Here is a 24470-nt window from a genome sequence, read left to right as displayed (position 1 = left end):
GGCGCGCGGGGGACCCAGAGGGCGGGACTGGGGGGGTCAGGGGGGGCGGGGCTCGGACCTGGGGGGCGGAGCCGCCGGGCCCGGCACCCTGGGGCGCGCACGGGGGGGGGGGACCCAGAGGGCGGGACTGGGGGGGGCGGGGCGGGCCTCGGACCTCCGGGGGGGGGGGAGCCGCCGGGCCCGGCACCCTGGGGCGCGCAGGGGCCCAGGCGGGGGGGCGGGGGGGCCGGGGCGGGGCGGGGCGCGGTGCCCGTGGCCGGGGCCTCGGCGCGGTCGGCGCGGCCGGCTTGGGGCGCAGCGCACGGCGGCACCATGCGGTCCCAGAGTTTGGAGCTGATTTTTGACCGCGTGGGGCACTTCGGCAGGTAGGGCGGTGGGGGTGGCGGTGGGGGTGGGGGTGGGGAGGAGGACGGCGGAGGGCGGAGCGCGGAGGGCGCGGCCCCGCCTGTTTCCGTCCGTTTCTGGGGTCCTCGCGGGGGCTCGCGGCCCGGACGCCCGGCCCCTCCTCCCGTGGGGAAGTCGGGAGAGCCGCGTCCACACCCCCCGGGGAGCAGGGCCCTGGGCTGGCTCGGGGCGCCCCCCCCCCCCGCCGGCGTGCGGGCTGCCAGCCGGGCCGGGCCACCCGAGCCGGGGAGCGCCTGCCCCCGCGCCCGGTTCTGCCCCCGCCGGGCCGGCTCCTGTTCCACGTCCCCGAGCTGCGGCCCCGGCGGGGGTGGCCCGGGAACAGCCGTTAGTGGGATTCTGTGGCCATTTCCAGCGCCCCTCGGGGGCAGGTGCGCTTGCCGCGCAGGTGTTTGCATCCACGAGGTAGCGGGCGCTCGGGGAAACTGAGGCGGGTGGGGCCGGGGACGCAGAGTTAGCCCCTGGCACCTGCTTTCATTTGTTAAAATTCAATAAGGCATTAAAATCATTCATTCATTCATTCATTCATTCATTCATTCATTCATTCATTCGTGGAGCAGCGCTCCTGGGGGTGACGCGGGTCGGTTTGCTGGGCGAGGGCCTAACCCTGGGCGGGAGATCTGCAGCTGAGTCCGAGTCCGCCCGCCGCTCACCTCTAACAGGGCCCTGGGGATGTTGTGCCTCAGTTTCCCACCCGCAGCACGGGAACCGCAGTCATTGCTGTCTTCCCCCGCCCGACCCCCAGGCCTGTAGGGGACAGGTGATGTGGTGCCGCTCTCCAAACTGGAAAGTCGCACACGTGTTGCTTATGGTTCCCTGCCCCCCCCCCCCCGCCCCGCCCCAGAAGATTCCCGGTGGAGCCGTTGGAGGAGGGGCCGGGCCCAGGTGTCCCCCGCGCTGCGGACACCCGTGTTACCACCAGGGATCTGTGCCCGGCTGCCTCAGAAGCTCTTAGGACGTGTGACCTTCTTGAATCTTCACTCCAGCCCCTTGACACGGGGGTGTCCCCCGGTTCACACGCGAGAACACGGGGGCTCGTGCCTACATCACGGGTCTAGTAATAGGGCAGGATTGGCCGTGGCTGGGGGTCCATCGGCCTCCACGGCCCACGCTCCCCGCCCTGATGCTCCCCTGAGCACACTTAGGCCCAACCCCAGGACTCCCCCAGGCTCCTTGTAGAATAACTTGTTTTAGGCTTCTTGAAGCAGAAGGGCATGCGGGTGACAAGGTCAGCTCTGGGGTCGGATGTCCGAGTGTCCGTCCTGGCTCTACCACGTATTAACTGGGGGTTTTGAGCATTTCGCCTACTCCTTCCTCATCTGTAATCATAGTAATCCAAATACTTATTATAAGGACTCCACATGCAGCCTCTCATTGCATCCTGCTTATTTGTTTATTTATTTTAAAGATTTTATTTGAGAGAGAGAGTATGAGCAGGGGGAGGGGCAGAGAGAGAAGGAGAAGCAGGCTCCCCACTGAGCAGGGGGCCTGATGATGATGATGATGATGATGATGCTTCAGGGCTCAATCCCAGGACTCTGGGCTCATGGCCTGAGTGAAGCCAGATGCTTAACCCACTGAGCCACCCAGGCACCCTTCCTTACATCCTTAGAGTAACCCTAGGCGCCCTTCCTTACACCCTTAGAGTAACCCTATGAGGTAAGGGGCACTAACACCATTCTTTCCCTCTGTATTTTAGGGATTAACTAAGCTCATTGTATCTGTTGGTGTTTGGCTAACAAAGAGATCCCTCAGTTGGAAGTGTGTCCCTCTCCAGTAGCTCTTCAGGGTAGGTTGTGTCCCATTGGGTCATCCAGGGTCCCAGGGGGGTGGGCAGCTCTGCCATCCACAGCACAAGGCTCTCTCTGTGCTTGGGGCATCTGCTCCCACTGTCCTCATCCACACTGTCAAATGTAGCTCTCCATGGCGGGTTTGGGGAGATCACTCTTAGCTGGCCACAAGAATGTACGCAGATGCCTTAACTTTCAAGTAAGTTCTCAGTAAATTGTGGCTATTACTGTTACCCGAGCCCCTGGCCTGGTGGGAACAGTTGGGTTGTGAAGCAGCATGTAGCAAGGCAAGGGTAACAAGCCGGTGCTTGTAGAAGAAGGTGAAAACAGTGTGACCATAGCTCTGGTCCCCCCCCACCCCTGAGTTTCTCTGACATTTGCTCTAAATGTGCTCTTCTTTATTTATAAATAGAAAGGGGGGTTATTGTGTTTTGTTATTTCACCTTCTTTTAAGGAGACCCAGTGAAAGTGTTAAGCAGAGAACTCTAATTATCTATCATTTCCCATTAGTCATTTCTAGAGTGAGGAAGCACTATCCTAATTACCTTTGAGAGAGGAAAGCAGAGCACCTAAGAATTAAGAATTAATTAATTAATTAAGAATTAAAAAGCCATTCCAAGTCTTGTCCCGCAGCCATCCTGAAGGTCCATCAGTTTCATAGCTTACAGCCCCGGTGAGGGAATCGAGAAAACACACCCAGACATCTATGCTGGGATAATCTAAGAACCTGGATCCCTGGGTTGTCTTGGTTTAAAGACAGAAATGATTTAAAGTATCCGGGTTAGAATGTGGAGTCATAGCTGATTTACACCTATGGACACAGGTAGTTTTGTTTTGCTTTTCTTCTTCTTTTTTTTTTTTTTTTTTTCAGTATATGAACCTGTTTTGGTTTTTCTTTTTTGACTTCACCTAATGAACATCATAATAGCACTTCTCTGCACTTACACTGTGCCATAGTGCGCTACATGTATTAACTCTTCCCACAACAACCCACTTCTCAGATAAGGAAACTGAGGCACAGAAGGTTTAGGGATCTTGCCCAAGGTCCCAAGTGGTAAGTAATAGACACAAGACTCAAACCTTGGCAGTCCGGCTCTGGAGTCCACACTCCTAACCACTGTGGGATGCCACCGGTTATGCTTCTTTATACAGAACGATGTAAGTCTAGGGCTAAAAGTAATCTCTTCATCTGTCACCCAAATTACAAGGGTCCGTTTTCTGGGTGTTCTGGTTGTTTTTGCTTTTCTTTGCTTCTGGGTTTTCTGCCTATTGTATTTGTATGATTCTTTTTCCATTAGTGTCTCTCTTGCTGTGAACACAGAGATGTATCTTTTTTTAAGTTAAGTCATTAAGAGGTATTGTAATTTTTAAAAAAGATTTTATTTATTTATTCATGAGAGACACACAGAGAGAGAAAGGCAGAGAGAGAAGCAGGCTCCATGCAGGGAGCCCGATGCGGGACTCAATCCTGGGTCTCCAGGATCACGCCCTGGGCTGAAAGCAGGCACTAAACCGCTGAGCCACCCAGGGATCCCCGAGATGTGTTGTATCTATAATTATGACCCCGCATCAGGCCTTCTGTTGGGCACACAGATGACAACTGATGGACAACAGTCTTGGTAAGGGAGAGAGTGATATGTCCCAATGCTAGATGCCTGGGGAAGTAGGGTCTTGTTTTTTGTTTTTTGTTTTTTTTTTCAAGAAGTTATCCTTGCAACAGGGAAAGGGAAGTTTGAATTGAAAGGATACTCCGGACCTTTCTGGCACATAGAAAGCATATTTACGTGAACTAGCATGGGTTGTTTGGAGGCTGATGGGTGATTTATTCCTGGAGTATGAAGTATGAGGGTGAGAGGTAAGCTGTCACAATCATCCCAAAGATATTTTTATATGGCATGTTAAGGAGTTCAGGTATTAGGAAGGTCACTTTGCAGAATGGAAGGTGCGTCGGAAGGGCAGGAGTTTGGGCAGAGTCCAGGGGAGACCTAGGTAAGAGCCCAGGTGGGAGATAAGGAGGGTCTGGACCAAGGCAGGGGGAATGTGGGCTGGGGGGACTGGACAGTTTTAGCAGGTGGAACTGATGGGACCTCCTGGTTATGAAGGCGAGGTGGCCAGGATCTGTCTGCCTTCCACCCCATGCCCCGTGTTTCTGGCTTGTGTAGCCAATGGTGTCAGAAACTCAGAAACAGTTTCACTCCAGGTGGGGCAGACCCAGGGCTTGGATCAATTTGAGCGTCTACTGAGTTCCTTGTGCGAATTCCAGGTGGAGATATTTAATAGGCAGCTGGATAAATAATGTATTGCTCAGCAAGACGTCTCCTTGTCAGTATGGATTGGGAGGCCATTCAGGGCTGAGATCCAGCTGGTAGGCACCGGGTGGCGGCCTGGGTGTGACCTGGTACCCCGTCCAATCATGCCTCAGCAGGGCTTTGGGGAATGCTTTTCCCGCTCTCTGGGGCTTGCAGATATAAAACGTTTAAATTGATATATTGCCCGTATACAGAAAAGTGCGCACCGTAATCTACAGTCTGACGAGTCAGCATAAAGCGACTCTAGTTCCAGTGGTAACAGGGCAGTGTCCCTGTTACCACTGCCGGACCACCCCTCACACGCCCTCTCCCAAGCACCGTCCCCTCTCCCACTTACTACTGTCCTCCCATCTACTGCCATAGATTAGTTTTGCCTGACTCTAAACTTTATATAAACGGAGTAAAAAGATCCTGTACTTTTGGTCTGGCTTCTTTTGTTCAACATCATATATGGGAGATTCACACATATGGCATGTCATGGTACCTTTGTCGATCTTCACTGGTGCACAGTATGTCACGGCACTTACTCATTTGCTGTTAATGGACATTTAGATGGCCTCCAGGTTGGGCTTATCATGCGTAGTCTTTCTTGTCTACGTCTTTTAAGGTACTTGTGTACACATTTTGTTGGGAACATACCCAAGGACAGGAATCACTCTGTGGTCGAGCGTGGCCGTGGTCACTTGCCAAACAGATCTGCAGAAATGGTTGTGACAAATTATACCCTCGCAAGCTGTTTATGAGAGTTCCAGTTTCTGCACAACAATTGCTAAATATTTTGAATGTCAAACGTGGTATCAACAGATTGTTCAGCCAGAGGATTCGATTTCCTGGGGGTAGTGCTTCTCATCCGTATCAGAATCTCTTAGGAAGCTTTTTAAGCTTGTATTGAGTTCTGGATCCTACCTCAGACCTCCTGAGCCACGATCACTAGGGGTGGGACAGAGAAGACAAATCCTGGCTTCGGAGGCCTGGCAGAGTGGGTGCTGGTGTGTGTGTGTGTGTGTGTGTGTGTGTGTGTGTAGCTAGGCAGGTAGTTCTAGTGTTGACTGTGGGGTTCAGACTGGCTGGGGAAGGAACTGAAGCCAGGAAAGTGGCAATGAACTAGAGAAGCAGGTGGGATCCAAAGACTGGGCACCTGGTTGGTGCTGGGGATGGGGTCAGTGGGAAGGACTGGGGGGCTGGGAGGGTGTGGGGTTATGGTCAGCAGAGTGTGAACTTTTTAATGGTGCAGCCATTCCAGGGGCTGAAACTATTTAGGTGGCAGCCCAGACGCTAAAGCGCATGATCCGACCCGCGGTGACCGGGACAGTGCCGAGCAGGTGTTTAGGTACAGCACTGCAGCAGGTGTAAACCGGGCGAGGGAAACGGGGAACCTCTCCTGTGCAACAACAGGCCGGTCGAGAATCTGGCCTGACAGCAGCAGAAAGGCTTGAATTCTCTAATCGGGCCCTTCTAGCTTGTGGTCACCCTTCTGGGCTGGGGAACGCTTCCTGAGACCTTGCCAGGCGGGAGGAGACACCTGAATTCGCACACCTGCCGCCGGGGGCAGGTGACCCGCAGGCCTGCCAGGTGCTGCCAGGAAGCCTAGTGTGTGTAGGCGAGGGCAGGGCCTCAGCCCGTGGCTCCACCGGGGCGTCCGGCGGCCTGTGCTGCGGGGCCAGTGGCCTGCGGGGGCGAGCGTTCGAGCACCACCCTGTCCAGCTGTGATCTCAGCCTCTGGGGGGGCTTTCGAGTCACAGCGGAGCAGGCTTGTCTTCCCAGCCCGCTGCTCCTGCGCAGCCCCTCTGTGTGCGGTGGACGCAGGCAGATTTCGGGCGGCAGCTGTTCCAGGGGGACACCCTTCCTGGAAGAACACTTGGCTCACCGTGTCCCCCAAGGACGCACGCCTCGGGGCTCTAGGCTTTCCTCTGGGTTGCCCATCCCCCAGAGACCCTGAGGATGGTGTTCGTGTGTTCTCTCTCCCCTTCTGTTGCTAGAAGAAAGCCACTCGGTTCTCGCTGTGCCTTTAGCTGTGCGCCTTTCTCTTCTGGACCGGCTGCTGGGCCAGTGCCAGGAACAGGGCGCAGTTTTGAACCCGTGGCCAGCTCGGCGTGGGGTGTCCTGAGAGCCTCAGCACGTCAAATTGAGTCCACTTCTTTATCTACAAGGGGTTCTTTTTAAATTTTATTTACTTATTCATAGAGACAGAGACAGAGAGAGAGGCAGAGAGACAGGCAGAGGGAGGAGCAGGCCCCATGCAGCGAGCCCGACGTAGGACTCGATCCCAGGACCCTGGGGTCATGCCCTGGGCTGCAGGCGGTGCTAACCGCTGCGCCACCGGGGCTGCCCTCTGGAGGGGTTCTGTGAGACGTGAGGACTGGTGGCCACGTACCGTCCTGGCAGTCGTCCCGGAGGACTCGGGGAGCTTGCCACTCGGTCACTTCACACCACCACTCGTGTGACGTCACTTAGCATTGCCCACCTGCAAAAGTCTCCAAAGTGGGGGTGTGTCCACCCCTGTGGTGGCAAAGGCGATCTTTGGGAGTACCATGGAAACACCTGTTTTACGTATGAATGTGTGCACAATGTATGCACATAAGTACATGTATATGTGAGTTTTTATTTCAGTATGCACAGTATGTTAATTCATAATATAAAGATATGTCCATCTTATACATCTGTGCACGCACACATTCTTTTTTTTTTTGCTGATGGCGTACTGTCTAAAAATTTTTTTTCAAAATTTTTTATACACTGATCTCTCTCTCTCTCTCTCTCTCTTTTTTAAAGATTCCATTTATTTATTCATGAGGGATACAGAGAGAGAGAGGCAGAGACACAGGCAGAGGGAGAAGCAGGCTCCCTGCGGGGAGCCCGATGAGGGACTCGAACCCAGGACCCCGGGATTGAGCTGAAGGCAGCCGCTCAACCACTGAGCCCCCAGGGGCTCCTCTACACTGGTCTCTTGAGCACCTGTCTTTACCAGAGGCACCGAGTTTATGCATTAACCTCAGGCCTGTGGATTCTAACCCCGAGGGATTCTGCGACATTCTGTATACACTGCACGACACCCCATGCTACGAGCCACAGGAGACACAAAAGTGATTGCATCACAGTTTCTGCCTCCATGGGACCTTGGTTTCAGCCTTTCAGGGGCCTTTGTTGTTGTCGTTGATTGGGTAGAGAAATAGAAAATGTTCAGCTGGTGTTCTTTAAAAAAAAAAAAAAACCAACATAAATAGCAGAACAGGACTTCAGCTGTGTATGGGGCCAGAGAGGAGGAAGAGAGAAATGGGAGAGAAAATGAGTAAAAGGGTGGGGGGTGGGGGGCAGGGAAACAAATAGGGAGAGCCCGGAGAAGCAGGCAGTGGAGGGGAAGGAGGAGCCGGATGGGGAGGTGTTTCGTGTGGGGGGACTGAGGGGGGGAACAGTAGGGAACAGTAGGCCGCCAGTTCTCACAATGTGACCTGCGCCGTCTCTGGGCGTGCAAGGCCCAGGCCGCTGGCATTAGTGACACAGAGGCCTTGGGTGGCGTCTTTACTCTCCTGTCCATGAAGAAATGCTAGAGTTTTCCAGAGGCCAGCTGACGTAGAATACCGTATGAGACTGAATGCAGACACTGGCAGGAGTAAATCGCTCTCTCCAATAATCTAATTTCATACGCCTATTGGCCATTTGTATATTTTCCTTGGAGAAGTATCTATTCAAGTCACAGGTACATTTTTAAAAATCAGGTTATTAATTTTTTGGTTTTGAGTTGTACGCGTTCCTTATTGCTTTTTAGACGTTAGCTCCCTATCCGATCTATGGCTGCAGACCTTTACCTGATAGAGCCATGCGCTTCTTATTCCTCGAGGGTCTGGCCCTTAGTATTTCTGCCTGGAGGGTGTGTTATAATTTTCCACTGACCTTCATCTCAGGGCATGGTGCTACTCAGAGACACCCTAAGGGATCTCCTGTATTGCAGATGTGTTCTTCCTTCCCAGCATCGTGGAGTCCACTTCCCCCTCGTAGTCAGGATCGGCCACACCGGCCAACGCTGTAACTCCCCTCTTTGCCTTTTGGTTCTGGGGCTGAGGGCCAGGCAGCAGTCTTTATTTCCAGTTCAGTGGGATCATTGTTGTGTCTCCTGGTGGAAACATTCTTCTCTCTGGAAGTAAGATCTGTAGGCTAGCAGCGCCTAAAGGTGTGGGAACAGGAAGCAAAAATGTTGTTAATGGATCCCGAGGTATAACACTGAGCCGTACGACTCCCATTTCCACCCCTGGATTCCTGGACTCATGAGTGCAGACTGTGAGGGAAATAGCACCCTACACTGGACCCTGATTCAGAGCATACACAGCTTTCTAGAGAATCTCGTCCTAGCCCTGCATAATACTGCCACCTACCTGGCTTTCTAATTGAGTCTTCAAAAGGCTATTCCACTATTTTAGCAAACCAGCCGCTTCAGGATAGTGGGGAACATGGTAAGATCAGTAAGTTACATAAGCATGGGCCCACTGCCGTATTTCTTTTGCTGTGAGGGGAGTTTCTTCAACATAAGCAATGCTATGTGGAATACCCAATGGTGGATAAAGCATTCTGTAAATACAGTAGTTTTGGCAGAAGCATTATGCAGGGAAGGCAAATCTATATCCAGAGTGTCTATTCTAGTAAGGACCAAGTGCTGCCCAAATGGTTCTGTGCAATAAGCAGATATTTACCACAAGGGTGGTACCATACTGGAGCTCAGTGTTGGTCTCTGCCGCTGGCAGATTGGGTACTCAGTGGTGTCTGTAGCCAGATCAGTCCACCCAGATGCTGAGCCCGTGCATAACTTCTGTCCCTGCTACCATGACCACTTTGTTCATTAGCCCAATGGGCAATGACAAGATGGCTTGGGAAAGAAGCCAGCTAGTATCCATAGAGAGATCATCCTATTCACTTGATTATTAAAATCCTCCTCGCCTGGGGTCACTCTTCGCTGAGCACTCACATAGGACACAAATGTCTTCAAATTTTTTGCCTATTCCTAGAGGTCTTTCCACATACCTCTTCTTCAAATTTCTTTGAGACCAATTTTCTGATCATGCGCCTTCCAAGTCCTTGACCATCCAGCTAAACCATTGGTTACAGCTTATGTGTTGATATGTGATCACATGTTTGGCCATTTCTCCTTCCAAGTGAAGAGTACAGCTAGGTACATTTCTCCAAGTCCTGTTCACTGGGAGGATTTCCCTTCAGGACTGTCCTTCAGACATGGCCCAGAGGCTGTAGTGCTTCAGCTATCCACTGTCTGGTGGTGCCTGCATATTGTGTGGAAGCATCTGTAAAATCAGGCCCGAGTGTTTTGCTCTGTTCACCTGACTATAGGGAACTCCCATGAGGCCATCAATGCAAGCTGAGAGAAGGCAGTGTTTAAAGACCTGAAACTATAAAATTCATGGTAGAAAACAGAGGAAAGATTCCTAACACTGATCTTGGCACTGATTTCGTAGGTATGACATCAAAAGTACCAGCAGCAAAAATCAAAAATAAACCAGTGGGGTTATATCAAACCAAAAAGCTTTTTCACAGCAAAGGCAACAATTAACAGAGTAAAAAGGCAACCTACAAAGTAGGAGAAAATATTTGTAAACCATGTATCTGATAGGGAGCTAGTCTCTAAGAAAATAAGGAATGGATACAACTCAAAACCAATAAATTAATAACCTGATTGAAAAATGAGCCTATGGGGGCACCTGGGTGGCTCAGTGGTTGAGCATCTGCCTTGGGCCCAGGTCGTGATCCTGGAGTCCCGGGATCGAATCCCATATCAGGCTCTCCACAGGGAGCCTGCTTCTCCCTCTGCCTGTGTCTCTGCCTCTCTCTCTGTGTCTGTCATGAATAAATAAATGAAATCTTTAAAAAATAAAGGGGGGGGGGCCTATGACTTGAATAGACACTTCTCCAAGGAAAATACACAAATGGTCAATTGGTGTATGAAAAAATGCCTTTTGTCATTAATCATCAGGGAAATGCAAATTAAAAGCACAATAAGATATCACCTTACACCTGTTAGGGTGGCTGTTATTTAAAAAACAACAACAACAAAGGACAACACATGTTGGCGAGGATATGGAGAAATTGGAACACTTGTATGCTGCTGATGGGAACACAAACTGGCACAGCCGCTATGGAAAACAGTATGGAAAACAAAAAATTAAAAATAGAGCCACCATATGATCCAGCAATCCTACTTCTGGGTATATATTTAAAGGAACTGAAAATAGGATCTGGAAGAGATATTAGCATTTCCATGGTTATGGGTATTCCGTGTAGAGCCCTATTCACAATAGCTAAGATGTGGAAACAACGGGAGTGTGTATCCACAAATGAATGGATGAAGGAAGTGCGGTATGTACCTACAATGGCATATGATTCAGTCTTAAAAAAAAAAGAAGAAGAAGGAATTCTGCAATATGCAGCACCTTTTGCTAAGTAATATAGACCAGACACAAAAAGATAAGTATTACATGATTCCACTTACAGAGGTATCTAAAATAGTAAAATTCAAAACAAAACCACCCTGGAATGGTGGTTACCAGGGGCTGGAGGGGAGAGAGGGAAATAGGAATTTATTAATCAACAGACATAAAGTTTCAGTTAAGTAAGATGAATAAGCTCTAGAAATCGTCTGTACAATACTGTACTTAGAGTCAATGTACACTTGTGATTTGTGAACAGGATAGATAGAATGCTGAGTGTTCTTACGACAATTAATTTTTTTTAAAAAAAAGCCCACTTTAATCAGAAAAAAAAAATAAAAAGAAGGCAGTATAGTGGGAGTGTGGACTGTAAACAGTTGGGCCACTTCTCGTTTCTTGTGCCTTCAGGATCTGCTCACCCAGTCGTCTATTGTCTGCCTCCATTTGATGATGGAGCGTTGCTGTGGATGCTCAACTTTGTGGCTTAGTGGGTCAGGTAATACCCACTGGTAACACCCAGTTGAGTTTGGGCAGCTCAGGTCGTGTGGTAACTCAGTGGCCCACCGTCAGGTTTTCAATTTATGCTAAGACCCAATAGTGCACCAAGAGCTGTTTCTGAAAAGGAAAGTAAATAGTAAATATCTGCAGAGGATGGCAGGGCCTTGCTCCAAAATCCTAGGTGCCTGTGCTAGGGTCCACCTATAAGAGCCTGTCAGAGGCTCCAAAAAACATCCATCCCTATGCCACTGACAGTTCAAGCACCGTCGGATCTGCCCAAGTGACAGAGCAGCTTCTACAGCAGCCTGCACCTGTTGCAGAGCCTTCTCCACTTCTGGGCTTCACTCAAAACTAGCAGCTTAGTGGGTCACTCAGTAGCTGGGCCAGAGTCACTATCAGACGAAGAATATACAAGAATATACGTTGCCTTCCAAACTCAAAGAGGTCAGTTAGGCATTGTCATTCAGCCACTCACGGAATGAGGTTCTGTTTGATTTTCAGCAATTTCAAGCCTGTGGCTACAAGAGATAAGGCTCCACTTCAGAACAGATCTAGTTCTCAGGTGGTTTAGGCAGTGCTTGGGCTGGGAATTCTTTTTTCTTTCACTTGTTCTTGCAGGGAAGGGACGTTAGGAGCCACCAACCAATGCCATGACAATCTTTGGTTCTCAAAGCATGTTTGAAAGTACCATATACAGAGTCACTGAACCTTTTGCTTCTTATAAGGGGTTGATTAGGAGTACTCCGTGCAGATATTTTGTGTATTTCTTTTTTTTTTTTTAATTTTTATTTATTTATGATAGTCACACACAGAGAGAGAGAGAGAGGCAGAGACACAGGCAGAGGGAGAAGCAGGCTCCATGCACCGGAAGCCCGATGTGGGATTCGATCCCGGGTCTCCAGGATCGCGCCTCGGGCCAAAGTCAGGCGCTAAACCTCTGCGCCACCCAGGGATCCCCTCTTTTTCTTTTTTTAAGAGAGAGAGGGGGGAGGAGGGGCAGAGGGAGAGAGAGAATCTGAAGCAGGCTCCATGCCCAGTGGATCTCACAACCCTGAGATCATGACCTGAGCCAAAATCAAGAGTCAGACTGTTGACCAACTGAGCCACCCAGGTGTCCCAATTTTGTGTATTTCTATAAACAGTTCTCACTGTGGATGGTCAGTGCTCCCTTTACACTAGAAATAGAGTCATCAATGTTTTTATTTTTTTTTAAAGATTTTATTTATTTATTCATGAGAGACACAGAGAGAGCAAGAGGCAGAGACACGGGCAGAGGGAGAAGCAGGCTCCATGCAGGGAGCCCAACGTGGGACTCGATCCCAGGTCTCCAGGGTCACACCCTAGGCCAAAGGCGGCACTAAACCGCTGAGCCACCCGGACTGCCCGATGTTTTTAAATCTGAGCAGGTCAGACGACCAATTCCAGAAACCCCAGAACCAATTCAGAAAGCTCATTCTTAAAGTTCTATTCCTGTAAAACAACCTTCAGTATCAAAATCTGCATTTCTCAAGGTCCCCAGAGAAACAGGACAAATAGGATACAGATAGATCAGGATTTATTATAAGAATTGGCTCGCACAGTTGTGGAGGCAGACAAGTCCCACAATGTGCTGTGTGCAGGCTGGAGATTTAGGAAAGTCCAGGTCTGAAGGCCTAAAAATTGGGGGGCTGATGATGTAAGTTTTGGTCTAGCTGCCGGCAGGCCGGGTCCAAGGACCCAGAAGGAGACCCACAGGACCAGCCAAGAGAGTCTCTGGCGGTGCACAGGCTGGAAATCAAACTTGAGCCAACAGGAGTTGAAAACAGAACTCATTGAAAGTAGATAGAATATAGGTACAGACAGTACTTTTGGGAGACTCAGAAAGGAAAGGAGGAAATCTTGTCTTTGTTTAGGGTCTGGGGGTTTTTATTGAGGATCATGGTCCAGTGTATGTTTCTACCCAGGCATCCAGGAACCGTTAGAACAAAGACGAAGGCCCAAGTGTTATTCCTTGGGAGGTGGGGCTTGGCATCCAGATGGCTAGTGCTGGTGACCTGGAAGATGCATATGGTAACTCCATCTGGCCATTCTCACCTGATTCTTCCTTAGATATGATCTATTCTAACGAAATCATTAATTCTGTGTCCCTCACAAGGAGGACATACACTGTTTGCGTTCTGAGGCATGTGTGAAGTGGGGGTACAGGCCCTAGCGAGACTAGAAGCAGGAAAAGGAGCAAGAAGCAGGTTTTTATGGAGTCCTTCCATTTCTCTGTCTCAGTCTGAGTCCAAAAGCCTGAGAATGAGGTATGTCGGTGTCCAAGGGGAGGAGAAGATGGAGGTCTCAGCTCCAGCAGAAAGGTCACATTTGCCCTTCCACCACCTGTTGTTCTAGTCAGGCCCTTGGTGGATTGGATGAGGCCCCCCCACTGGTGAGAGCAATCTTCTTTCTTTCATCTACCCATTCAAATGTTAATCACATCCAGAGACAACCTCATAAGCATATCCAAAAATAATGGTCACCAGCTAGCTGGGCGTTCCTTAGCCCAGTCATGTTGACACATAAAATTAAACCTCAGCTTATAGACTTGTATATTTATTTCATACTTTGGGATATACCATGTTATTTATTTTGTTGCTTAGATTGTTTCAGCCTTGCCCGTTGGGAGCTTTTTCAAATTGGTTCCTGTATCCCTTTGACATGCCCCAAACTTTTGTATTTTGAGCGTTTCTTTACTTCCTGGTACCATAAGATGCTTTAGGCATAGTTTTTATTTTCCCTGTCCTGGTCTTAAATCAACCACTTTTCCTGGTTCCTTTTACTGGAGAATGGTTTTTAGAAAACAAGATCTGGGCACTGGGTATGTGTTGCTACGGGGATGTTGATGCAGGTTGGCCAGGTTCGAAGACCCTGAGGGTGTCCCACAGGACCAGCCAGGAGGGTCCTTGGCTTCGCACAAGATAGAAATAAAACAAACAAACAAACAAACAAAAAACCAAAAAACAAAAAACAAAAACAAGATAGAAATCAAATGTGAGCCAAGAAGTGAGAGCAGAGTTTATTGAAGACATAGAGCAGATACAGACAGAGCTTCTGGGAGTCTCGGAAAGGAAAGGAGGGTGAGTTTCATCTTTGCTTGGAGTCTGGGGTTTTTATTGGGATGGTGGTCTGGTGCACGTGTCTTCTCAGGCACCCAGAAACAAAGATGAGTGTTTAAGTGCTCTCCACAAGTCACTTATGCCCTGGAGCCAGGGGTCTTGGTGAGTTAGTGGTCTTGGAAAACGTTCGTGATGACCCCACCAGGTCACTCCTTGGATGTTATCTACTGTGATGGAAGACTCCAAAGAAATAACATTAACTCGTTGGCCTTTATAAGGAGGACATACATTATCTGATCTATAAGGCATGTGTAAGGAAAGGATGTAGGTCCTAGCAAGAATAGAAGCAGAAAAAGGAGCAAAAAAAGCAGTATTTCATGTGGTCCCTTTAGTTCCCTTATTGCAATGTCATTACATGTGGGTCCTCCTAACAGACAGAGCTATGTATGTATACTAATATATATATATGTATGGCAACATATCTATAATTATTTCTGTATTTATCCATCTGTATATATATTACGCTAAATGTGATGAACAACCTTCATAGTTATTTATAGTCTTTTTTAGCCCATATGCCAGAATTAATAACTTGCTTTTCTTCTCTTTGCAGATTTCAGATAGTCCTCTATTTAATATGTGCCTTCCAGAACATCTCTTGTGGTATCCACTACTTGGCTTCTGTGTTCATGACAGTGTCCCCCTACCATACCTGCAGGCCTCCAGGCAACGTGAGTCGAGTTCTTTTCCACAATATCTCTAGTTGGAGGTTGGAGGACATCTGGATCCTGTTTTTCACAGGCCATGAAGATCGGATTGTAGTGCAGCTACAGAACGGTGAGGTCTGGGAGCTCACAAGTTGTCACAGATTCCGGAGGGATGAGAAGTCTGGTTTGAACTCTGATTATAATGGCCCTAAGAGTAGCTTTCCTTGTGTGGATGGCTACGTCTATGACAAGAGCAAGTGGGACAGCACCGTGGTGACTCAGTGGGATCTGGTCTGTAACCGAGAATGGTTCGCAAAGGTGATCCAGCCCGTATTTATGTTGGGAGTCCTGCTGGGAGCGATGATTTTTGGCTACCTTTCTGACAGGTAAAATGAAATATTGCATCAGTGTAGGGTTCTTCCTATTTGGTTTTCTTAGAGGTCAGGAAATTATGTTCAAAACTTTAGTAATTTTCATACCTCCTATCTAAATACCTACCTCTTTGCTGATCTACTATTTAGGGACACACAAAAAACATAGTGGTTAGAGCTTAGATTCTGAAGATAATCTACCTGGGTTCAGATCCTGGTGCTACCACTTATTAGCCATGAGCCCTGGGCAAATTGCATAACTTGTGTTTCATAAAGTGAGAGTCAGCAGAAGCAATAGGCAACAAAAGCAGACCTTCTGAACAAAGACTTCAAATACTGGAATTGTCAGGCATCTAAGTAATAAATTCACTATGTTTACTGCTCTTAAAGGAATAGAAGACAAGCTTGAAATTATTGATAAAAATCTGGAAATTGTATTTTGTTAAAGAGATCAACTTAATTAATTAATTCAGTTACTTATTTAAAGTAAGCTGTTCTCCCAACATGACGCTAGAATTCATAACCTTTCAAGATCAAGAGTCACATGCTCCACCAACTGAGCCAGGCAAGTGATCCTGGTAATTGTATTTTATTTATTTATTTATTTATTTATTTATTTATTTATTTATTTATATTTTTAAATGATATAAAATTGAAGAATAACTGTGTAGAACATCTAGAAATAAAAACCAAAATAAGTGACTGACAAATTCCTGGATATTTTAAACAACGTATTATATACAAGAAAAGAAAGAATGAATAAAATGAATGAGAGTTCAGAAAAAATTATCAATAATAAACATCAGAGAGACAGAATATATGAGAGTTTAAAATTCATGAAAGCAGAGGAATAAGGTCTGAAATATACTTAGGTATTAGGAACTACCAATGGAATTTACCACACTAACAGATTAGAAGACAAAACTCATATTATCAACTCAGTAAATATAGAAAAAACATTTGATAAATTTCAAAATCCATCCATGACATAACTAAAAGTAGAATGTCCTTAACCTGATGATAGGTAGATCTCCTACAGAAAGATCTGTCATGAACATCTTTACTGTGAAATGTTAAAAGCTTTTCCTTTGGAATCAGGAACATATAAGGACATATGAAATACTGCTTCTGCTTTGTTTTGTATTGGAGATTCTTAGAACTGTAAAGCAAAACAGAGAAAGAAAAGAGAGGGAGAAGCAGAGGAAAGAAAGAAAGAAGCAGAAAGAAAGAAGAAAAGTCATTATTTTTAGCCACTATAATTCTGTATGAAGAAAATACAGCAGATGAATTATTTGAACTAATGAACATTTAATGAGGTTACTGGACATGTTATCAATACATATACATTAATTATGTTTCTATCTACTAGTAACAAATATAAAAAATTTTTTAAATGCCACTGAAGAGCCCAGAAATAAAGTCACATTTATATGGTTAATTAATCTATAACAAAGGAGGCAAGAATATATGATGAGGAAAAGACAATCTCTCTGATAAATAGTGCTGGGAAAACTGGACAGCTACATGCAATAGAATGGAACCAGGCCATTTTTTTTTTTATATCACACAAAAACAAACGGGATGAATGAAAACCTAAATATGAGACCTGAAACCACAAAACTCATAGAAGAAAACATAAGCAATAATCTCTTTGACACTGGCCTTAGCAACATTTTTCTAGAAATGTCCCCTCAGGCAAGGGAAACAAAAGCAAAAATAAATCGTTAGGACTACCCCAAAATAAAAAGCTTTTGTACAGTGAAGGAAACCATCAACAGCACAAAAAGGCAACCTACTGAATGGGAGAAGATATTTGTAAATGAAATGTCCATAATGGGTTAGTACCCAAAAGCTATAAAGAAGTTATACAACTGAATACCAAAAAAATAATTTGATTAAAAAAATGGGCAGAAGACGTGAGTAGACATTTTCCCAAAGAAGACATGCAGATAGCCAACAGACACATGAGAAGATGTTCAACATCACTAAATGCAAATCAAAACCACAATGAGATACCACCTTTTATCTCAGAATGGCTAAAATTAAAAAAAGACGAAATAGCATATATTGGTGAAAATGTGAAGAAAAAAAGCACCTTTTCGCACTGTTAGTGGGAATGTAAATTGGTGCAATCGCTGTGGAAAAATAATATGGAAGTTCCTCAAAAAATTAAAAATAGGAACACCATATGATCTAGTAATTCCATTACTGTGTATTTACCCAAAGAAAATGAAAACACTAATTTGAAAAGGTATATGCTCCTTTATGTTTATTGTAGCATTATTTACAATAGTCCAGATATGGAAGCAACCTAAGTGTCGATTGATAGATGAATGGATAAAGAAGACGTGACATATATTAATAATATATTAATAGATTATATGTAATATTATGTGGCTGAATAATATTCCAGCTATAAAAAAGAACAAAAACTTGCCATTTGCAACAACATGGATGGATCTGAAGGATACTGTGCTAAGTGAGATAAGTCAAAGAAAGTCAAATATCATATGATTTCACTTATATGTGAAATCTAAAAAGCAAAACAAATGAACAAACAGATAAAAAGCAGAACAAGACTCATAAATACAGAAAACAAACTGATGGTTGCCAAAGGGGAGGCAGTGGGGGGTGCGTGAAATGGGTGAAGGGCTGTGGGAAATACAGGCTTCCAGTTATGGAATAAATAAGTCATTATTAGTGTAGGGAATATAGTCAATAGTATTATAACAACATTTTGTGGGCACAGATGGTAGCTACACTTGTGGTGAGTATAGCATAACGTGTAGAGTTGTGGAATCACTATATTGTACACCTGAAACTAATGTAACCATGTGTCAACTATACTTCAATTTTTAAAAAGTTTAAAAAATGCCATTGCAAAAGCCAAAAAATATAAAAAATATATGGATAAATCTATCAAAAACGTGTGTACAAATGGCAAACTTCTATAGAGAAAATAACAAACTTCAAGAATCAAGTCATTAAGATAAATAGACGTATCATTAGACAAACCATTGATAGCTCCTTAGAGGACCGTGAGTAGTGCATTTATAGATATAACTATGGAACAAATAAGGCATCACACATCAGCAGGAAAAGGATTAATGAGTGGTCCTGGGACAACTGTTAGACATATAGGAGAAAATACAACCAGTGTCCCTTCCTCACACCTTATAGTATGAAAATCAGGATTAAAATCTAGAATGATTAAAGACACATAGGGGAAAGGGAAAACTATATAATGTTAGGATGATAATATGAGAGAATATTTTCAGAACCTACTTGAAGGAAGGGATGACCTTTTTGAAGACACAAAAAGCAAAAAAAAAAAAAAAAAGTAAAAAAAAAAAAAAAAAAAAAAAAAGAAGACACAAAAAGCACTAACCACGAAGGAAAAAAAAATGGATAAATTTGACTTCACTAGAAGAATTTATGTCCACGAAAAGACACCATTAAGAAGAAAGACAAGCCAGAGAGCGAGAGAGAGAATATTTGCTTTACATGTAACCAAAGGATTAAAATCCAGAGTACTTAAAGGACTTTTATATCAATTGGGAAAAAAGATAGACAACCTAACAGAAGATTGAGAAAAAGATTTGAAATCACTTCATAAAAGAGAACATCCAAATGTCTGATGAAGAGATGAAAAAAGTGTTAGTGGTATATAACCGTACCATTTATTGTTGACCAGCTGTCAAAAGTAGAAATTCTTGTAATGCCAAGTGTTGGTGAGGATACGGAGTAGTAGGAGTTTTCACCCTGCTGGTGTGAGTGCAAATTGAAAATGCAAATCAAAAAAACTTTGAAGAATGGTTTATAATTATATAGAAAAGTTGATGATAGGTACAGTTCACATGTTCTAGGGCTTGTCCTCTGGAGAAGCTCTTGCACACGTCCACGTGGGTACATGCATTAAAAGGCTCCTACAGCATTGTTGCTACCAGCCTGGCCATGCAGACAACCCAAATGTACGTCAGCCATATTGTAGACACATGTTTTGCAGTATTTCTTGCTGTGGGATATGTGGCCATTCAATGAATGAACTATAGCTACACAAACAACAGAGATGAGTTTCCAAAAATAGTATTGAGTGAAAGAAGAGAGCCATAATACACATAGTACCATTTGATTATAGAAAGGTCAAAAACTGGCAAAAGTGACCTGTATTGTTTAGGGCTGCCTATGTTAAAATGGAATGAAGAGCAAGGAATTGATGGTCACTAAAATTAGGATAATGGTCCTTCCAAAAGGGGGGAAGGATTTTGGGGTTTGGAATCACAAAGGGAGGTGTGAGAGAGAGCACCTCTCTCAGATGCTACTGGGAGAGTGGCAATGATCTTTTTCTTGCTTTGGGTTGTGATTTCATAGATGTTTGAGTCTTTATTTTTCTCCAAATTGTACATATATATTTTTATGTATTCTGATGTATGTATGATATATTATAATAAAAAATAATAAAAAGCAAAGAAATAAGATCTGATCCCATCCTTACAGAGCTAACAGTGGAGGAGAAAGAGTTTTAAACAGATAATTTCAATGAAATGTGATAAATGCTCTTAAAATAATAATAGCTCACATTTATGAACCATTTCCTATGCACTCGGTACTATTCTAAATGTCTTGTGCATTATTTCATTTAATTATTTAAAGAAATCTGTGAGTTAGGCACTATTGGCCCTATTTTAAGTACCGGTATGGAAAAGGAGGCACAGAAAGTTTATTTAGAAAGTAAGCAATGGAGCTGGGATTTGAACCCAGGCCTGAATACCTAATTGCTACCTTCCATTTTTCTCTTCATTTCTGCTGCAAGACCCCAGAGGCTGGTCAGAAAAGGCTGCACATTTGATCTGGGTTTTATTTTATTTTTTATTTTTTAAAGATTTTATTTATTTATTCGTGAGAGACACAGAGAGGCAGAGGGAGAAGCAGGCTCCATGCAGGGAGCCCGATGTGGGACTCAATCCCAGGACTCCGGGATCACGCCCCAGGCTGAAGGCAGAGACGCTCAACCACTGAGCCACCCAGGTGCCCCATTGATCTGGGTTTTAAATGCTCAATAGAGAAGGCTTTCTATGAGGTGGGGGGACGACTTCGTGGGATGAGAGAGCCTAGCGCGTTCAGGGAATTGTGGGGAGGCCCATTTGGCAGACACATACGATGGATAAAGGTAGTGAAGCAAAACTACACCTGGGATTGTTTTTATTTCTGGGAAGTGGGGGAGAGGTGCGCTCAGGCCTGGTTGGTTGGGAGGCCGTGGGGATGAGTGATGTATGTAGGGGGAGGCGAAGGCCTGAATGAAGGTAGGAGAGACAGAGAGGCAAAGGTGGACACATATTGAGGGGGCATTTAAAAAATTTTTTTTTATTATTTATTTATGATAGTCATACAGAGAGAGAGAGAGAGAGAGAGAGAGAGAGGCAGAGACATAGGCAGAGGGAGAAGCAGGCTCCATGCACCAGGAGCCTGACATGGGATTCGATCCCGGGTCTCCAGGATCGCACCCTGGGCCAAAGGCAGGTGCCAAACTGCTGCGCCACCCAGGGATCCCCTTGAGGGGGCATTTTTAAACTGACATAATTCGGTGACCACTATGCTGGAGGAAGAGGAAAGAAAACCAACCAATTCAGGAAACATGAAGGAGAGAGCCACTCCAGAAGAAAGGGAACTGTGTCTGGGTATATTTTCCCATGAGCATGTCCTACCCCTGGATTAAGAAAGAAAGGGAAGATCGAAATACCACCACCACCAATAACAAAGATAGCAGCTATGCAGGACCTCGAAATGGAGAAGAGCCGGGGTGCCTGGGTGGCTCAGGCAGTGAAGCGTCTGCCTTTGGCTGGAGTCATGGTCTCAGGATCCTGGGATCGAGCCCCAAATCGGGCTCCCTGCTCAGCGGAGTCTGCTTTTCCTTCTCCCTCATCCTCTGCCCCTTCCCCTCCACTTGTGCTCTCTCTTTCTCTAATAAATAAATGAAAAATCTTAAAAACAAACAAATAAACAAACAAAAAAGCAAGTGGAGCAGAGCCACTAGGACCAGAAGGCATGTGGGCAGTTGACAGCATGTTCTTAGGAATCAGAGGCAGGGAGGAAGATGACATCTCAAGGGCCCGGAGCGTGCAGTAGAGGACTTTGGGAAATGCAGACGCTGAGGCAGGTGGGCCGTCAGGGAGGCCTGGGCCAAACATGGAGAGTGGTGTTCAGCAAGCCGAGATGGAGTGGGCCTTCAGAGCAGGAATGGTCCATGGCACTAAGGAGACAGGCAGATAAGGACCTGAGAGAGGCAGCCTGCGGGTCCCTGGTGACTGGAGGGCCATCTCAGAAAAGTCAGTGGTGACCCGGTGGTCACCGGCTAAGGAGACATAGGAGTTGAGACATCCGTATTCCTTCCTGATAAGCCATTGGTGGAGGAAAGACAGGATGAAATGTGGCTGATGGAGTGCTAGGTTCCATGGAAGACTCTTGTCTTTGGCTGGAAAAGACTTAAACTGAAAGGAAGGAGTCCGAGGAGAAAGAGAGAGGCCAAAGAAGTAATTGTTAGAATAAGTTCTCAGAGGAGGAGGGAAGAGGCACGATCCAATACAAAGATTGCAAACTGGTATCTGGAGAGAAAAGGGTGGGTTGGGTGTCTCCAGAGAGGAGGGAAGAAGAGAAAGCTGAATGCAGAATGCAGGTTGTGTTGCCAGGTGGGCCCAGCAGGAAGTTGTGGGGCTTTCTCTTTGATGGCCTCTGTTCTCTGCAGGAGATGGGAGGTGCAGACATTGTGGGTGGCAGAGGAGGTGCAGACATTGTGGGTGGCAGAGGAGGTTGATGGGAGCAGTGGGTAAAAAGTATGAAATGGCATTCAGGGCTCAGATGAGTTTGGAGACCATGCATGTGTAGGCCCAAGAATCCCTACAAGTGTGTGTGTGGGAGCATAGAAAGCTGAGAGTGTGCAGAGGACAGTTTTTTATTAGCTTGTGTATCCTCCACTTTACCAGGGAAATGTGTTGGTTGGAATCTCAAGGCTATAATCTTTTGCCTTAAAATTATCTGTCAGGGACAGCTCACAGGCAGAAAATATTTGTTAACCACATATCTGATAAGAGCCCAGGATCCTGAATATATGAAGAACGCTTATAACTCAACAATATAAGGACAAATAACCCAGTTTAAAAACCGGCAAAGGATTTAGATAGATATTTCTTTAAAGAATATGTGCAAATGGCCAACAAGCACATATAAAAATGCTCAACATCATCAGTCATGAAGGAAGTGCACATCAAAACCACAGTGAGATACCCCTGCACACTCACGAGGATGGCCGTAATCAGAAAGACAGACAATAACGGACACGTGTCGTCAAGGATGTGGAGAAATTCGTCCATTGTGGGTGAGATTGTAAAAATGGGGAGCCACTTTGGAAAGCAGTTTGGCAGTTCCTCCAAATGTTAAACATAGGGTTATCGTAGGTGCCGGCAATTCCGCTCCTGGCTACATACCCAAGAGAACCGAACACAAAATTTTGCTCACAAAATGTTCACGGCAGCATTATTCCCCATAGCTGGGAAGCAGAGGCGATCCAAATGGCTTTCAACTGATGGATAGATAAACAAATGTGGTATAGCCACCCAGTGGAGTGTTATTTAGACCCAGAAAGGAATGAAGTACCGATACACACTGCATCACAGACGAATCTTACAGACACAATGCTAAGTAAAGGAAGCCAGACACCACAGGCCATATATTGTGCAACTCTGTTAATATAAAATGTCCAGAGTAAGCAACTCCCTGGAGACAGACAGTAGGTTAGTGGAAGTCAGGAGCTGGAGGGAGGGGGTGCGCACAAAAGGCGGGATGACGGCTCCTGCGTGCAGAGTTTCTTTTTGGAGTGATGAAAAATATCCTGGAATTAGTCATGAGGGCTGCACAACTTGGTGAATACACTGAAAGCCCCTGCACCGTATACTTGCAAAGGCCGGACTCTGTGGTTTGTGAATGATATCTCAATTTTTAAAAAATCTGTCAGGATTATAATTTGTTTGTTTGCTTTTTAGGCAAATAAATGCCCCTCCCAATTATGAAAATGTGGAGCAAGCAAGCCCCGTATTCTAGGAGCAGAATGTAGCAAGCCCTCTGTTTTTATTTTTTTATTCTTTACTTTTATCTGCTTATTTTTCATTTGTTTTTATTGAAGTTCAATTTGCCAGCGTGACACCAGTGTAACACCCAGTGCTCATCCCATCAAGTGCCCTCCTCAGGGCCCCTCACCCAGTTACCCCAATCCCCCACCCACCTGTTTTTAAAGAGGCTTGGCAAGACCTTCTCTACCTGTGTGGGCAGAGCCAGCCCTACAGGGAAGATGGTCCAACAGGTCAGACAGCAGAAGTCTGGGAGCAAAAGGACAAACCCTCCTTTCCCTCAGCAGTCCGGGTTAGGAGGCCCTCTGGGGATCGCCCAGGGTGATCATGTACGTATATTAGTGGCTTGGGTGGGGGCCTCTCCACCGAAAGACTGGCCTCTTGAAGAAGTCATGTGTCCACTCACTATTTCCCCAAATAGATGAATGAACAGCAGGAACCAGTACATAAGCTATGAGATACGTAGGCAACACTCAACTTTTGTGAATTGAGTGGGTGTTCGAACTGTTATAACCATTACCTTGCTTGTTCCACTGTGTGATTCTTATTTTTCAGGAAAGGAAGACGCCTTGTCTTGTGGTCCACAAGCGCTGGCATATTTTTCTTTGGCATAGCAGCGGCGTTCTCGTTTGATTATTACAGCTTCATGATCGCACGCTTTCTTCTTGCCATGGTGAGTTGTGTGTGTGCTTTTCAAAGACCTCATTAATTCGGCTGCAGTGTTTTCACGTCGAGCCCGACTGTCTTAGTTTGGGTCCTTTGGCATGT

The 24470-nt window shown here is 46.0% G+C and overlaps 1 protein-coding gene across 3 annotated transcripts in view; it reads left to right on the top strand.

The window, feature by feature from the left end:
- The first annotated feature begins 255 nt into the window (after nt 1-255).
- The window catches only part of SLC22A16 (solute carrier family 22 member 16), a 40699-nt gene continuing 16484 nt past the window's right edge, over nt 256-24470 (top strand). For all 3 annotated transcript variants that reach the window (XM_072738902.1, XM_072738892.1, XM_072738885.1), the window contains exons 1-3: nt 256-365; nt 15118-15597; nt 24258-24375. In XM_072738902.1, the coding sequence (XP_072595003.1) occupies nt 313-365; nt 15118-15597; nt 24258-24375 (651 nt within the window). In that variant the 5' untranslated portion in view covers nt 256-312. The remainder of the gene's footprint in view (nt 366-15117; nt 15598-24257; nt 24376-24470) is intronic.

Source organism: Vulpes vulpes, chromosome 1 (assembly GCF_048418805.1).
Source record: "Vulpes vulpes isolate BD-2025 chromosome 1, VulVul3, whole genome shotgun sequence".
NCBI classification, from domain to species: Eukaryota; Metazoa; Chordata; class Mammalia; order Carnivora; family Canidae; genus Vulpes; species Vulpes vulpes.
This window is presented reverse-complemented; position numbering and strand designations above follow the sequence as displayed.